Genomic DNA, 16,621 nt, shown 5'->3' with positions numbered 1-16,621 from the left:
GAATTCCCATTTTTGCATCAAAATGATAAATCTGTTCATGGACAGTAACATCTTGTGAAGTCTTTCCTTGCCTCTTAGGTGTCTGAGCTCTGCTTGTCTATTAGATTAAGCACTCTTTATTGTCCCCTAATATTCTACATATAGATGCCTTTCATAACTGCCCTCAAAACTTTTGTCTTTAAATTTACTTGTTTACATGTCTGTTGTCTCCTGTCAGACTGGGAAGAGACTTTGTCTGTCTTTTGGCTTTATATACCTACTCACTAGCATAATTAGGTATATGGTAGATAATGTGGTACTAGAAGTCTGGTTTAATAATTATAACTTCAGTTTTCTCTGTACAGAAAAGACCAATTTATACTTGACGTGCTGTTTCTAAGACAGCTCTCTGTCATTTGCTCATACTAGTGTGCTGAGTGCTGATGTGAAATGAGAAGGGATGGGGTGATGTTAACTAAGTTTCTGATCATTTGACAGGTGTGGGATTATGAGACTGGAGATTTTGAGCGAACTCTTAAGGGACATACAGACTCTGTACAGGATATTTCATTTGACCACAGTGGCAAGCTTCTGGCTTCCTGTTCTGCAGATATGACCATTAAACTATGGGATTTTCAGGGCTTTGAATGCATCAGAACCATGCACGGTAAGGGGTAGAAGATAGTATTTTGATATTGATTTGCAACATCACATTCCAGAGAAAAGAATATTGTTTTCTGATAGTGTGCAGTCCCCTACATTTAATCCTTATTGTATCAGTGGAAGAGTATATGATGTCAATAGCCCATGGATAAGCCACAGTAGTTGAGAATTGTTTCAGTTATGAGGTTTTAAGTATCTCCTAGTACTGGTTTATATAAAATACTTAATTCATTTTCAGGAATATTTTTGAATAAGAAAAACTGCTGGGACATCTGTCTTCAAGAAAGAAAGAAAATGGGGATTGGTTTTGTTTTGTTTTGTTTTTCATTTTTCTCACTTGAGAAACTGAAGTCCAGAGCAAATAGGTATAGTAAAAGCTGGAACCTAGCATTTCTTGCTCATTTTATAATGCTCCACATACACTGTAGTCTCAATGTTAGGTGGTTTTCCTGGGTCTTGTCGTAGAGACTATTCTCTGAGTCAGTTTGGCCTTGTTGAAAGAACATGGGCTTTGGAATCAGGTATCTGGGTTCAAATTCCTTCTTGTTTACTTGTGGCATTGGGAAATTTCAACCTCTTTCATCTGCAAGATAGAGGTCGAAGGCAGTCGCTTAACCAACTGAGCCACCCAGGCGCCCCATCTGCAAGATAGAGGTAATAATACCTGTCATAGGATTGTTGTGAGGATAAAATGAAATCGTATACATGAATCATCTTGGTTTAGTACATGGCACATAGAAGATGCTCACTAAGGATTTTTGTTGTTTCTTTGAACATGATAAAATTTGAATGTTCGGATTTTACATAAGGAACACATGCTGTGTTGGTAATAAAAGGGGTTTTTTATTTATTTTAAGATTTTATTTATTTATTTGACAGAGAAAGACACAGCAAGAGAGGGAACACAAGCAGGGGGAGTGGGAGAGGGAGAAGCAGGCTTCCCACTGAGCAGGGAGCCTGATGCGGGGCTCGATCCCAGGACCCTGGGATCATGACCTGAGCCGAAGGCAGATGCTCAACAACTGAGCCACCCGGGCGTCCCTAAAAGGGGTTTTTTAAATAGATAATCCAGTGATGTAAGCTATGTGATTAGATAGTATAATTTGAAGGGTGTTTTTCCCCCAAATTAAGTGGGAAACTTGCCAGTTAAAGGAATTCTTTCGTAAAAGAATTGAATCCTTTCGTAAAATCTGGTGTTTATGTTTCTTTGAGTAGCCTGTATCTTGTTGTTGTGACTTTAGTGAAGAAGGGGAGTGGGAGATAAGGCTTCCAGTTATGGAATGAGTAAGTCAAGGGACTAAAAGGCACAGCATGAGGAATAGAATAGAGTGAACAGTATTGTACTGGTGTATGGTGGCAGATGGCAGCTACACTTGCAGTGAACATAGCATAGTGTATAAACTTGTCGAATCACTGTGTTGTACAACTGAGACTAATGTAACGTGTGTCAACTATACTTAAATTTAAACAATTTTTTAAGAAGGAGTTCTTTCCAACCATTGTATATTCCTTAAATAATGATATTTATGAGGATCCTCTAGGGCATTTTCCACACAGAATAGCTAATTAGGAATGTGAATAATGCATATAGAATAATGCATTTTTTCCCCAAGGACATTTAACTTTCAACCATTATTTTAAATATGGAACCAAATCTCCATTTTTCTTCTTTCTGTTTAGCTTTGTAAATCTTATTTCCAATCTATACTGTATCCTAGAATATAAAACATGGAAATTTTTGTGTTTCTAGTGTTCATATATAAACATTCAGCATATTAATATATTCAAATGCTGATGATACTGATGACTTGTGATGTTAAAACAGTTGTACAGGTTGAAATTTAATCATAAATTGAGCTAGCTACTTAATTCATTATGGATTGTTTTATTAAGTTGCTAATTCCTTAACTCGTGTGTGTAAATCCAAGTTTCTTATCAAATTTATATAAAGCCCAGTATATTTAAAGTTGCTGCGATATTTGAAATCTCATGGTAAACTGAGGTTTAATTGCTCTTGGTGATGTAGCACTTAATATGTTGCTGTGTTATGTGTTTTAGGCCATGACCACAATGTTTCTTCAGTAGCCATCATGCCCAATGGAGATCATATAGTGTCTGCCTCAAGGGATAAAACTATAAAAATGTGGGAAGTGCAAACTGGGTGAGTAGGTTTGGTTGAAAAGGTGTCAGCTAAAGAGATATTAAACAACCAAAATGTGTTCTGAACCAATTATTTTGACTTTAAACCAGAATGATCATGGTGCTGGTTGTGTTATATACTTTAAAACGAGATTTTAATCTCTAAATATGTTTCCCAAAAAGGAACAGGAGAATTATAAAATAACTTCCCTGTCCTTGAGAGCCATTTTCTATGCAATGGCTTATTTTTTTTTTTTTAAGATTTTATTTATTTATTTGAGAGAGAGTGCAGAGTGAGAAAGAGAGCGCGTGAGTGCATGGCAGGGGGCAGGGGGAGAGGGAGAAGCAGGCTCCCCACTGAGCAGGGAGCCCTACAATGCAGGGCTCCATCCCAGGATGCTGGGATCATGACCTGAGCCAAAGGCAGATGCTTAACCGGCTGAGCCACCCAGGCGCCCCCAGTGGCTTATTTCTCTGTGGTCTTTTCTGTGGGTTGAAATAAAACGTAAATAACATTTGTGCAGGTATTCCCTTATTAGGCTGAGTTTGGTTGTGCTTAGTTAGAATGACACATGATTGTTATCATAAAACCTTAACCTACTACTAGTTTTACCCAGATTAGTAGAGTGTGCCTTTTTCCCAGCAAGGCTATAAATATTTTTGTTAGGTTTATTGTGTGTGTTTAGTTCTGGAAGATTTTATTTCTCTCTATATTTTACCTTCTAGAATGTGTTGATTGGTTAGCTCCTTAATGATACTCCCATCAGCACATTTTGATTGATGTTTGATTTTCCAGCCTGTCCCCATCTTTTATTAACTGTGAATGTACATTTATTCTGTTGACTTGCATGTGATTACTCTAACTTGGTGCCAACCTCTTCATTCCAGTGCATAGCTAGTTTTATATTGCTTCTGGGAAGTAGCCCAATAATTGCCATTCACAGTGTAAATTATTACTTACTTCGACAGCTACTGTGTGAAGACATTCACAGGACACAGAGAATGGGTACGTATGGTGCGGCCAAATCAGGACGGCACTCTGATAGCCAGCTGTTCCAATGATCAGACTGTGCGCGTATGGGTCGTAGCAACAAAGGAATGTAAGGCTGAGCTTCGAGAACATGAGCATGTGGTAGAATGTATTTCCTGGGCTCCAGAAAGCTCATATTCTTCCATCTCTGAAGCAACAGGATCTGAGGTATGTGATTTATATGTCATTGCATGATTTTATTGATGATATCAGAACCTTAGGTAACTTTTCTGATTCTCAGTTTTAGGGCAGTTAACGCATTGACAAATCTGCATCCCAAAATTCTGATCTTGAAACTTTTTACTCTTTCGAACTTGCAGAAGTATTTATATTTTTTAACCAGTGATGATTATTGTCAGCTGACCCTTGACTTGTGGTGAGGATGGTAGATTCTCCTGAAGAGTAAAAGTGGTCATTAAATTTATCAGAAATGTCATTGTTAGTATACCTATGCAAAGTAAAACTTAATGGGAGAAGTTAAAGTTATCTTTTAGAAGAATTGCCTTTAATGAACATAATTATTTTATTAAAAATTTCTGGTGGAATACAATTCAGTCCTTAAATATTTATTTTAAAGAATATTTCATATGGAGTCCTCTTGATATTCTTGATCACTAGAAGCACTGAGTCTGGAGTTTTATTTATTTGGTTGTTTGTTTCAAATTTTTATTTTAATCACCTGGTGCTCATCACAGGTGCACTCCTTAATGCCCATCACCTATTTCCCCCATCCTCCCACCCTCCTCCCCTCTGGTAACCATCAGTTTGTTCTCTATAGTTAAGAGTCTGTTTTCTTGGTTTGTCTCTTTCTCATTTTTTTTCCCCTTTGCTCGTTTGTTTTGTTTCTTAAATTCTACATGGGAGTGAAATCATATGGTATTTGTCTTTCTCTTACTTTATTATAGTGTTCTGACTTATATTCTGACTTATTTCATTATACTCTCTAACTCCATCCGTGTCGTTGCAAATGGCAAGATTTCATATTTTCCCCCATTTTTTAGGGATGAATAATATTCTATTGTGTGTGTGTGTATCATGTCTTTAGCCATTCATCAGTTGATGGACACTTCAGTTGCTTCCATGTCTTGGCTATTGTAAATAATGCTGCTATAAATATAAGGGTGCATGCATCCTTTTGAATTAGGGTTTTTTTTAAATTCTTTGAGTAAATACCCAGTCGTACAATTACTGGATCATAGGGTAGTTTTATTTATTTATTTATTTGTTTATTTTGAGATTTTATTTATTTATTTGACAGAGAGAGACACAGCGAGAGAGGGAGAAGCAGGCTATTTGGGCTTTTCTGTGGTTCCATACCAGTTTTAGGATTGTTCTGTGAAAAATGCTGTTGGTATTTTGATAGGGATTGCATTAAATGTGTAGATTGCTTTGGGTAGTATAGACATATTACCAACATTTCTTCTTCCAGTCTATGAGCATGGAACGTCTTTCCATTTTTTGTGTTGTCTTCAGTTTCTTTCATCGGTGCTTTATAGTTTTCAGAGTACAGATCTTCCACTTCTTTGATTAGGTTTATTCTTTGGTATCTTAATATTTTTGGTGCCTTTATAAATGGGATTGTTTTCTTAATTTCTCTTTCTTCATTATTGAATGCAACAGATTTCTGTACATTGATTTTGTACAGAAATACAGATTTTGTACATTTGCGACTTTACTGATTTGCTTATCAGTTCCAGCAATTTTTTGGTGGAGTCTTTTGGGTTTTCTAGTCTGGAGTTTTATTATATTTCTTCATGGTTCTTAATTTGTACTTTTCATGATTTTAGTCTTTATGATTAATAACTTAAAAACAAGTTACAGAATATTATTTCTTTGAATAAATTGCATGAGCCAAAATTGACCACATGTCTTTTATATAGTCCTATTGGGGATTTTTGCTTTTGTTAGTTAACATACAGTGCAGTATTGGTTTCTAGAGTATAATTCAGTGATTCATCACTTACATACAACACCCAGTGCTCTTCACAAGTGCCCTCCTTTATACCCATCACCCATCTAGTCCATCCCCCACCCACCTCCCTTCATCAATCCTGTTTGTTCTCTATCATATCAGTCCTATTTGTTCTCTGTCATTGAGTCACTTATGGCTTGTTTCCCTCTATTGTGGATATTTTTAAATTACATTTTAATGAAGGAGGAGAATCTTCCCCCAAAGTCCCCATCTCCCCTCCCCCGCCCCAAAACTGTTTTTCCAAAATGAGGCTTCTATAGTAACTTTAGATTTTGGCTGACTGGTTGCCTTTTCAAATTCTTTTTACTGCCCTCTGGTGGTGGTTACTTACCATGTCATAAATTTGATTCTGGCTGGATTTTATATAGACCTAATTACATAGTTTTAAATTTTTCTTGATTACAGAAGTCTTGAACAGTAAATTTATCATCCCATTAGTATTATTAGAAACTGAATCTTAATCTTAGTGGAGATATTCTGTTTTTATGTTATCTGGGTCCTTCCTGTGTAACAGCCTGCGTATGTCAAAAGACCTATGTATTTCAATAGAGAAAATTATGAAGAATAAGTCCTAGAGTTCTAATTGTATAGCATGGTGACTACAGTTAACAATACTGTGTCATATACTTGAAATTTGCTAAGAGGGTAGATCTTAAGTATTCTTACCAGCTTTAAAAAAAATGTATTCTCACTACCTAAAAGGGGGGGGTGGGAATGTTTATACAAGGTGATGGCTATATTAATTAACCTATGATGATCATTTTACAATATGTATGTATCTCAGAATATCAGATTGTGTAATAAACATGTACAATATTTGTCCCCCCAAATTGCATTTTTATAAAAATTGGAAATATAGATCATTGCTAAAAGTCATTTAAGTCCTCACCTAACTTCTTACATGGGAAACTTAATATTTGTATGTTTTTTATAGACTAAAAAAAGTGGCAAGCCTGGGCCATTCTTACTGTCTGGATCCAGAGACAAGACTATTAAGATGTGGGACGTCAGTACTGGCATGTGCCTTATGACCCTAGTAAGTTTGCATAATCTTACTGCTTCTTTTGCGTCTTAACTAGGTTTAAACCTTTTTGGGTTAGATGCCTTGTGATATCTTATTAAATAATCTGAATTTTTGCAGGCTTTAAAAGAACTTCTTGTAAAGACATTTTTTCTTAAACTTTTTTAATTCCATTGTTAGAGTGATAAGAAAATTATTGCTGTAGAATGTCATGTTTATATAAAGGATCTACAAAGCCAGTTAATGCCAGGAGGGAGATCCTAGCTCACTGTATCTTTAAAAATTGTATATCTCCTATGCGAGATAAACAGTATTATTATAGACTTTTTTTTTTTTAAGAGAGAGAGCGCGTGTGTGCGCGCAAGTTGGGGGAGGGGCAGATGGGGGAGGGAGAAGTAGACTCCCTGCTGAGCAGGAAGCCTGTCATGGGGCTCTATCCCTGGATCCCAAGATCATGATCTGAGCCGAAGACAGGCACTTAACTAACCAGCTGAGCCACCCAGGCGCCCCTAGACTTCTTCATTTTTTAAACTGTTTCTGTATTTCACTGTGTTTAATTTTAATATGAAACCTTTTAACTATTATCTACTTGTTCACATGGTCCACTTTATTTGGTTTATTTTACCATTCTGATGTTAATGTTGTTACCTAGCTTTATGACTTAGAAATGTTATTTCAGGGGCACTTGGGTGGCTCAGTTATTAAGCATTCACCTTTGGCTCAGGTCATGGTCCCAGAGTCCTGGGATCGAGCCCCACATCGGGCTCCCTGCTCAGTGGGAAGCCTGCTTCTCCCTCTCCCACTCCCCCTGCTTGTGTTCCCTCTCTCGCTGTGTCTCTCTCTGTCAAATAAATAAAATCTTTAAAAATAAAAAAATGTTACTTCATTTTAGGAGCACCTAGAATTTGGTATTAGGATATATAAATGAGGATTTATATATTAGGATATATAAATGCTTAACTGACTGAGCCACCCATGTGTGGGTGGCTCAGTCAGTTAAGCGTCTGCCTTCAGCTCAGGTCATGATCCTAGGACAAGTCCCACAGCGGGTTCCCTGCTCAGTGGGGAATCTGTTTCTCCCTCACTCTACCTCTTCACCCTGCTCGTGCTTTCTCACAAATAAATAAAATCTTAAAAAAAAAAGGCTATATAGTACAGCATTGTGGTCATTCTTATTTGCCCAAGGAAGTTCTGAGGGAATCTGGGTATTAATTCAGTAGCAGTTTTTTATAATTTGGCATCCATGTTTGTTTTAGAGATTTCTTTTTTTTTTTTTTAAAGATTTTATTTATTTATTTGAGAGAGAGAGAATGAGAGATAGAAAGCGCGAGAAGGAAGAGGGTCAGAGGGAGAAGCAGACTCCCTACTGAGCAGGAAGCCCGATGTGGGACTCGATCCCGGGACTCCAGGATCATGACCTGAGCCGAAGGCAGTCGCTTAACCAACTGAGCCACCCAGGCGCCCCTGTTTTAGAGATTTCTTAACCATACCTTGAAGTGATTGTCTCTCTGTAGGATATGGTAGACACTTCGGAAGTATCATCAAGAATTGGCACTTGGGTGGCTTAGTTGGTTAAGTGTCCGACTCTTGATTTCACCCTAGGTCTTGACCCTCAGGGTCGTGAGTTCAAGCCCCACATTGGGCTCCATGCTAGGCATGGAGCCTACTTTAAAAAAACAAACAAAAAGAAATTGGGCTCCCTGCTCAGCGGGAAGCCTACTTCTCCCTCTCCCACTCCCCCTGCTTGTGTTCCCTCTCTCGCTGTGTCTCTCTCTGTCAAATAAATGAAATCTTTAAAAAAAATTAAACAGAATAAAAAATAAGATGATCTACACTTAAAATCATAAAGTGTGTATGGGGCACCTGGCTGGCTTAGTCAGTGGTGTGTGGAGGCTCCTGATCTCAGGGTTGTGAGTTTGGGCCCTATGTTGGGTATAGAGAGTCCTCAAAAATAAAATCTTTCAGGGCACCTGGGTGGCTCAGTTGGTTAAGCGACTGCCTTCGGCTCAGGTCATGATCCCGGAGTCCTGGGATCAAGCCCCGCATTGGGCTCCCGGCTCAGCAGGGAGCCTGCTTCTCCCTCTTACTGTCTCCCCTCTCATGCTGTTTCTCTCTCGCTCACTCTCTAATAAATAAATAAATAAAATCTTAAAAAAAGAAAAGAAAATCTTTTAAAAAAGAAAAAAAAGCATGTGCTCTGCTCTCCTGTAATAACACAGGTCACCTTAATTTCCCCGGAGGTTTCTGGCTCCTATTTTTTCAGCTGAAGGAGGGTACTTTTTACTGCTTTATTTTGGTGTAGCCACGGAAATGTGATTTAACTTTTGTTGAAGCTTCTACGTCTAGTGATTGGTGACTTTTATAGGTCACTATAATAGAACAGGTTTTTTTTTTTAATTCTTAAGATTTTATCTGAGAGAGAGAGCGCATACACAAGCCAGGGGTGGGAGGGCAGAAGGGAGAGGGAGAAGCAGATTCCCCACTGAGCAGAGAGCCCGATGCAGGGCTCGATCCCAGGACCCTGAGATCATGACCTGAGTCGAAGGCAGACGCTTAACCAGTTGAGCCACCCACTCACCCCTAGAACAAAGTATTTTAAATAAGGGTCAAGGCAAAGGATATGTCACCTTGGTCATTTTTTTTTTTTTAATTAACTCCCTTTTTTTTTAGTTCTTTTACAAAAGCAATATGGTTATTTACACTGTAGAAAAATTAGAAATATACAGAAAAGCTAAAAGAAAATAAAAATCACCCTTATATCACTCATAATAATACCTACCAAGTATATTTTCTAGTCTAGGGCTGCCCAGTAGAACTTTCTGTGATGATGTTCGATATCTGTACTATCCAGTGTTGTGGCTAGTGAGACTGAAGGACTGAATTGCTGATAGTATTGTTTGTTAGTTTATTTTTTTTTAAGATTTTTATTTATTTGACAGAGAAAGAGCACAAGTAGGCAGACCTGTGCCCCTCACATGTAGCTTTTTATTTTTTTTTATTTTTTTAAGATTTTATTTATTTATTTGAGAGAAAGAATGAGAGAGAGAAAGCACATGAGTGGGGGGAGGGTCAGAGGGAGAAGCAGACTCCCCGCTCGGCAGGGAGCCCGATGCGGGACTCGATCCCGGGACTCCAGGATCATGACCTGAGCCGAAGGCAGTGGCTTAACCAACTGAGCCACCCAGGCGCCCTCACATGTAGCTTTTTAAATATAAACTAACATTGGGGTGCCTGGGTGGCTCAGGCGGTTGAGCGTCTGCCTTCAGCTCAGGTCGTGATCTCAGGGTCCTGGGATCGAGCCCCGCATCAGGCTCCCTGCTCAGCGGGGAGCCTGCTTCTCCCTCTGCCCCTCACTCCACTCTCATGCTCTCTCTCTCAAATAAATAAAACCTTAAAAAAAAAAAAAAAATCTACATGTGACTAAATGGCTACCCTGTTGGACTGTGCAGTTCTAAGCTGTTTTCATTAATTTCTATGTAGATTAATATGGTGGGGATTTTTATATATAAATGATAATCATTGTACATATTGCTTTGTAGCAAACCTTTAATTTAGGAGGTATGTGACACTGCTCGTGTTGTTAGATATTTTATTACTGATTACATACAATGCTTTGATGAACATCTTTGTTAAATAAATCTCTGGGCCATTCTTAATTATTTCTTAGGGTAAATAGCAAGAACTGGAACTGCTGGGTTAGGAGATGTAGATAGATGAGTGGATGGAGGGATACGCAGTAAATACCTGTGTACCCGTCACCTAGAGTCACCAGTTGCCAACATTTTCCTGTGTGTGTGTGTGTGTGTGTGTGTACATTTTGCTGAACAATTTGAGAGTTACTTGTAGATACCATGACAATTTTATCTCCTAAAAATAAAGGTATTCTGTATAACCACAATAAAATAATCATACTCAAGAAACTTACCATTGGAGTGCCTGGCTGGCTCAGTTGGTAGAGCATGTGACTCTTGATCTCAGGGTCATGAGTTCAAGCCCCACATTGGGTATAGAGATTACTTTAAGAAAATGATTTTAGAAAAAAGAAAAGAAATTTGACATTAATACTACATATTCACAATTTCTCCAATTATCCCAGTGGCTCTTTTTTGACATTGACATTTTTTATTGCACTTTGAGTAATGACTTACTATTTTTCTAGGTGCTATTTATATACTTTATCCCTTTATTAAGTCAAATACCTTTTTGTTTTTAAGGTGGGTCATGATAACTGGGTACGTGGAGTTCTGTTCCATTCTGGGGGGAAGTTTATTTTGAGTTGTGCTGATGACAAGACCCTACGTGTGTGGGATTACAAGAACAAGCGATGCATGAAGACCCTCAATGCGCATGAACACTTTGTTACCTCCTTGGGTATGTACGAGTAATGAGGTTTCTAAGCAATTAGGTTTTGGAGTGCCAGGCATAAACAGTTTTATGTAATCGTGTGGAATTTTCCAGGTAAGAAATGACTGTGTGCTTTCAGGACAGACTAGAGAAGACAGTTTAAAAACTTTGTGGATTCCTATCATTTGTTTTAAATTCTCCTTTCCTTAACTCTCTCTCTCCATCATCAGCCTTATAATAAAAAAATTACTTTCTCCATGCACAACATTGGTTTTGGAAACTAGGATTGTGAAGAGGATGCTTACTAACCACTCTGATGGGTAATTTTTCTCCCCTACTAGTTTGTAAGTTTCTCAAAGTAAATTTTACTCAGCCTTTTTCTCCTCTGGCAGGTATATACTACCATGTACTGGGAACTCACAGAATCATATTTAAGTTTAATAAATATCCTCAGAATTATCTGGACCTGAATCTAGAATTAAAATAGTGAATACAGTAAAATATAATACACCTAGGGTTTGATGGATCTAATGATAAAAATAAAACTAATACCGATCTCATAGGATTGTTACAGAAATTAAATATGAATATAAAGCATTTAGTACTAAGCCAGAAACATAGTAATTTAAGTAAGTAGATACATTGAGGCTACCCTTGTTGTTAGATTTGAGTGTTTATTCAGATTTAGTTGGGATGGGTGTTAATGGGGGAGGGATTTTTATTGAAATGTTAACATAGGACTTAATCATTACATCTCAGCTTCCCTAAACCAGGGATGGGTGTGTGGGTATATATAGAAAAAAATGAGTATCCCTGGCACTTGGACTTGCTTATTTTGTGGCTTGTTAAAAATTTTATCTGGATTTAAAATAAGCCTTTTCTTTTTCTTTCAGATTTCCATAAGACGGCACCATATGTGGTTACTGGCAGTGTAGATCAAACAGTAAAGGTGTGGGAGTGCCGTTGATTGAGTCTCATTTGGCCCCTCCTCCCATTTTTCCTCTGGATGCACTCTGATGATACCATGGTTACCCCATTGAGCTCTGTTTAAATAAATATTGTCCTTTCATGTAAATTATTCTGGATGTAGATTGAGCTTATTAAATGTTACACACAAAGTATTCATGCATGGTGAATCCAAATTGTATACTGTAAATTTACATACGTTGTCTAGAAGTACATAGGGTTTAAAAACCTGGGCTGGCATTGGTCACACCAGGCCTAAGAAGGCAGAAGTTGAATAAATTGAACTTAGGGCACTAAACTGAATAGTTGACAGTGTCATTTTATGTTGGATTATTAATTCCTGTTTTTCTTTCTGCTCTCTGTTGGTGCCTGACTTGATGGCCTCATTTGGGGAAAAGTGGTGATTATTAGGGCTTTTTCTGAAATGTGTATCTATGTAACATCACTTAAGTGTGCTTAATAAATCTTTAAGGATGTTAGATGATAAGGCTACAATTCAAAATCTTCTGAACCATCTATGTAATTAATGGGGATTACACATTGGAATTTTTGTCATGACACATTTGCCAAATCAATAGGATACATTTGTTTTGGCAGCCTATCAAGCAGAGGCTAGTGGTATATTTATGTAAGAAAATGACTGTAAATCTCAAATAAGAAAAATCTCAGCAGCTAATAGCAAATCATTTATTTCATTTCGGTTTTAATGCTTTGTAAACAGGTTAACAAAACACTGTAATACTCTAAGCTTCTATTTTTCACACTAGACACACTTCTAGTTGTATTCTCCATACTATTAGACTGTATAGTGATGTGACTTCCAAGTAGAATTTAATTCCCATTGAGTGTGTCATGGTACAAATCACTATTTGTTTTGATGTTTTTTAGGGATGTGCAATGTGCATTACATGATGACAGATATTGAAAAGGTTATGTTTGCCCATTTTAAAGAAGTGGGAGAAATAACAGCAGTTTGTTTTTCAACATGAATCTGATACCGATTTGAACTGTATTTAACTTACACGTTAAAAAAAAAAGACAGGGTTTAATGGAGCATGCATAAAAATGTACTGTGTTTTCACCTTTTGTTTATATATAAATGTTTATATGGGCCTATCTATAAGTGGATAAGTCTGTATATGTATATCACACACATACAACCTCCATGTCTTTGGGTCCTGGGTTTTTGAAGAAGTGCTAAAACATACAAGTAGAATAAATTTTGCTGTGGAATACCATGCTTTAGAACAAGCCCTTTTTGATCCTAATGCTTCTGAAAACTAGGTCTGACTCTGTGGGAATTTTTCCCGTTAAAAGGAAAATCACACACACACACCCCTCCCCCACAGTTTGGCTGTTCAGCATTTTACACAGCCTGATGTATATTGTGATCCAAAGTTACTACAAGTAGGTTTAAGAGAATTTTTATCTATGACTTTGGAAACAATATTTCATTGCAGATTATTAAATAAGTAATTCTATTGCTTAGCTAACCAACAGCTTTTTTTTTTAAGGTCATTTGAAAAGTTAACAAAGAAATAACAAAGTTTAACAAAGAAACTTACTCTGAATTGCATTTTATTCATTTGCATAATATATGGTTTTTTTTAAGTGTCCCTTTTAGTATTTAATGGAAATTTGGTTCCTGAAAAAGACAAAAGGTTAGAGTTAGTATCCTCTAGATACACACACAGAGACTAGGCCTTAACGTTTACTAGAAGCAGCTTTATGTCTAACTTGTGTCTTTTTGTTTGTTTGCTTTGTTTTTAATAATTCCTGAGCGACGTCTCTGGAAGGAAAAGTGTTTTGAGAACTAATGGCTATTTTTGAAGACAAAAATTACAACTTAAGCTAATTCCTTAAATACAGTAGAATAACTTTCAGGACAATATTGCCTCACAACCCTGCTCACACTCAGAAGTCTTATTTTGTTTCCCTTTAGCTGTTCTGACTGGAGTTTTCTACAAAAGCTATGGAAGATACCTTTGTTCTCGTTTGCTGCTATTTCCTGTCCTATTTTAAGAAATATAAATACATAGAAATGGTGCATCTTAACATTTGTACATGTATAAATGTCTTGTATTTTAATTCATTTTTAGCATGTAGCAACACGAATTGTTTAAGGGTAAGCCACAACATCTAGAAATCAGTCATAGATATGAACAATAAAGGAAAAAATGGTACCAATGTAGGAGGAAACAAAGCTAACAAAGCTGCTGTCCGCTGGGTTTTCCCCCCTGCAGGATACAGTGACTTCGTTGACAAAGGAGGAGAAACAATATTACTCTGTAAACAAAGTTATCCTTACTTGGGAGACTGCCACAGCCTGCTGCTTAGATGAGCTACCAGACATCCTCCGTTTAAGAAGCAGCAAACACTGAATCTCAGGGATGGTCCTCAACTGGATCCAAATGTAACGAGCCCTGTTTGAATAATGAAGGGGGTGGGGGAGAGCGATCCATCCACAGTCCGGAGTCGGAGGTGCGCGGTTTCCTGCACTGTTGTTTGACACTGCCCTGTTGATGCCCTTTCTTCCTGTTGCCTCCGTTTTCTCTGTCTGCTGTCTGACCCTGTGCCTTGCCTGGGATAAGTACAATGATGAGGTTACTGGTTTGGATTGTAAGTGGAGGAATTTATGAATTGGTTTAGAGGTTCACTGCTGCTTTGTCACTTTCTCAATCAAATTGGCCACTTATTTAAGAAATAAAAAGCTGGTAGAATTGCATCCTCAGATGATTATTTGACTTTGTGTGTGTGAAAACAGACATTCCAGTGCCACCCTTAATAATGTGCCCAAGGAGTCCTAGCTGCACTCTTGAACGTGCAAGCCACGGAAACTGTGGTGTAGACATTGCTTGGAGAATAGTTGCTTTTTGACATGGCATCTTGCACTTTAGGAGACTAAGATCGTCCTGTTTTGTCTATGTGTGGTGTGACCAATGGTGTGCCCAGAGCACTGCTCTAAAAATCACTAGTGTTAGCAAGTCGTCCAGGCTGTGGAGCGCTCGCTGTAGTCTTTGGAAGCTTTGGCTCTAGATCACCAAGCCCAGTCTCCTTACTGTCAGTGCCCTGCTCTCCTGTTTGCCTCTTCCTGTTTCTGTGTGAACTTCCAGGTCAAATCACTCATTAAATAGTTTTCTTTTAAATTTATTTAAAGAAAAACTATTTGAAAGTAAAGGATATTTTGTTTTGTTGACAGTGGTGGCTTGATAGTCCTTAAGCAACTGAAATTAAAATTGTTGAAGGAAAAGGCACTTAAAATGGTTACTCTTTCTGTCCAGCTGTATATAAGTCCAATGTGTTAATTAATCTAGATGATGCAAAGAAGAATCTCCTGGTAGAGAAGCGACATGTACAAAATCGGTGAAAAAGGTTTTGGGTTTTTGTTTTTTGTTTTGTTTTCCGTAGGGTGGGGGGAGGGCAAGCTGGATTTACAAGTCACGACTGGACTGAACTGGCCTTTTTATCTTTCCACTATATCATGTAAGTAGCTGCTTTCTTGTCCTGCCTATCCTGCAGGCATCCCTAAAGCTCACTCTGAAGATGATAGAAACAAACACAAAATCTTCAGGTTAGATGTTGATCCTGACACTGACATGAAGGCAAGCATTGATTTCATATGAATGTTGCAGAGGTGGTGGTGATTGGAGAAAACAGTAAGAGTTAACAAGTTATTGACACAATTTAAAAAAAAAATCAGTAAAGGAATGTATATAATATTGCTCTTGTGTTTTACAGTAAGATTTGTTGCTCTCAGACTGTGTAAAACAAAATTTATTCATGTTTTCTGCATATTAAAAAATCCTATTGTACCAATTGGTAAACTATTAAATGCCTATAAAACTAGATGTGATTTTGTGTGTGTGTGTGTGTGTTGTGTGTGTGTCCTTGTGCAGAGATTTAAAGCCGAGTCCTAATAGGAGATGGGACTGTGTTCAACACCAGCCATAGAGTAAGATGCAGATTGGTAGCAGGGCCTCGATGGAGGGCTTTTCTCGAGGGCCGTGCTGGCACTGCCTTTGCTGTCCGCTTCCTTCACCTTATTAGGAGGTCAGGATCTAGGAGCGATGGCTGCAGGGGCTCTTGGCAATGGTGGTGGGTGGGCTTGCACCACCCTCCTCTCCAGCAGCCTTTTTCAACAGTTGATTCGTCGGCCCAGGCACTGGAGAGCTGAGGCCAGAAAAAAACCTATTGTAAACACTACCCCCCCACCCCCACACACCCCAACAAAGACTTGGCCCTCTTGTGGTGGTCAGGGCCTAGACAGAAGGATCGTGGTCCCCTTTTGTTCTTCTAATGAATGAGCCTCCTGTTTTGTCCGGTGGTCTTGGATTCTTGAAGATTCTTAATACTGTTTTAAATTTTGGTCGAAATGTACCAAAATCGCCTTCACTCTTGCCCCAGAAGCCCCATGGCTTTCCCTCTGCTTTACACATGCTGGCTATGTCCTACCTCCCATGCCTCCTACTGCCCCCTGGGGCCTGTGGTGTCCAGGGCACCCAGGAAG

At 38.2% G+C, this 16,621-nt stretch overlaps 1 protein-coding gene across 3 annotated transcripts in view; it reads left to right on the top strand.

The window, feature by feature from the left end:
* PAFAH1B1 (platelet activating factor acetylhydrolase 1b regulatory subunit 1) overlaps nucleotides 1-15,962 on the top strand; it is an 83,103-nt gene extending 67,141 nt beyond the window's left edge. For all 3 annotated transcript variants that reach the window (XM_025851081.2, XM_073879258.1, XM_073879259.1), the window contains 6 exons: nucleotides 478-646; nucleotides 2,701-2,803; nucleotides 3,751-3,979; nucleotides 6,718-6,819; nucleotides 11,019-11,175; nucleotides 12,042-15,962. In XM_025851081.2, the coding sequence (XP_025706866.1) occupies nucleotides 478-646; nucleotides 2,701-2,803; nucleotides 3,751-3,979; nucleotides 6,718-6,819; nucleotides 11,019-11,175; nucleotides 12,042-12,115 (834 nt within the window). In that variant the 3' untranslated portion in view covers nucleotides 12,116-15,962. The remainder of the gene's footprint in view (nucleotides 1-477; nucleotides 647-2,700; nucleotides 2,804-3,750; nucleotides 3,980-6,717; nucleotides 6,820-11,018; nucleotides 11,176-12,041) is intronic.
* Nucleotides 15,963-16,621: the final 659 nt, after the last annotated feature.

The sequence above is a fragment of the Callorhinus ursinus genome, unplaced genomic scaffold (assembly GCF_003265705.2).
Source record: "Callorhinus ursinus isolate GAN/ISIS: 27379988/994484 unplaced genomic scaffold, GSC_fseal_2.0 scaffold34, whole genome shotgun sequence".
Classification (NCBI taxonomy): Eukaryota; Metazoa; Chordata; class Mammalia; order Carnivora; family Otariidae; genus Callorhinus; species Callorhinus ursinus.
The sequence above is the reverse complement of the archived record's forward strand: the minus strand, read 5'-3'. Positions and strand labels throughout refer to the sequence as shown.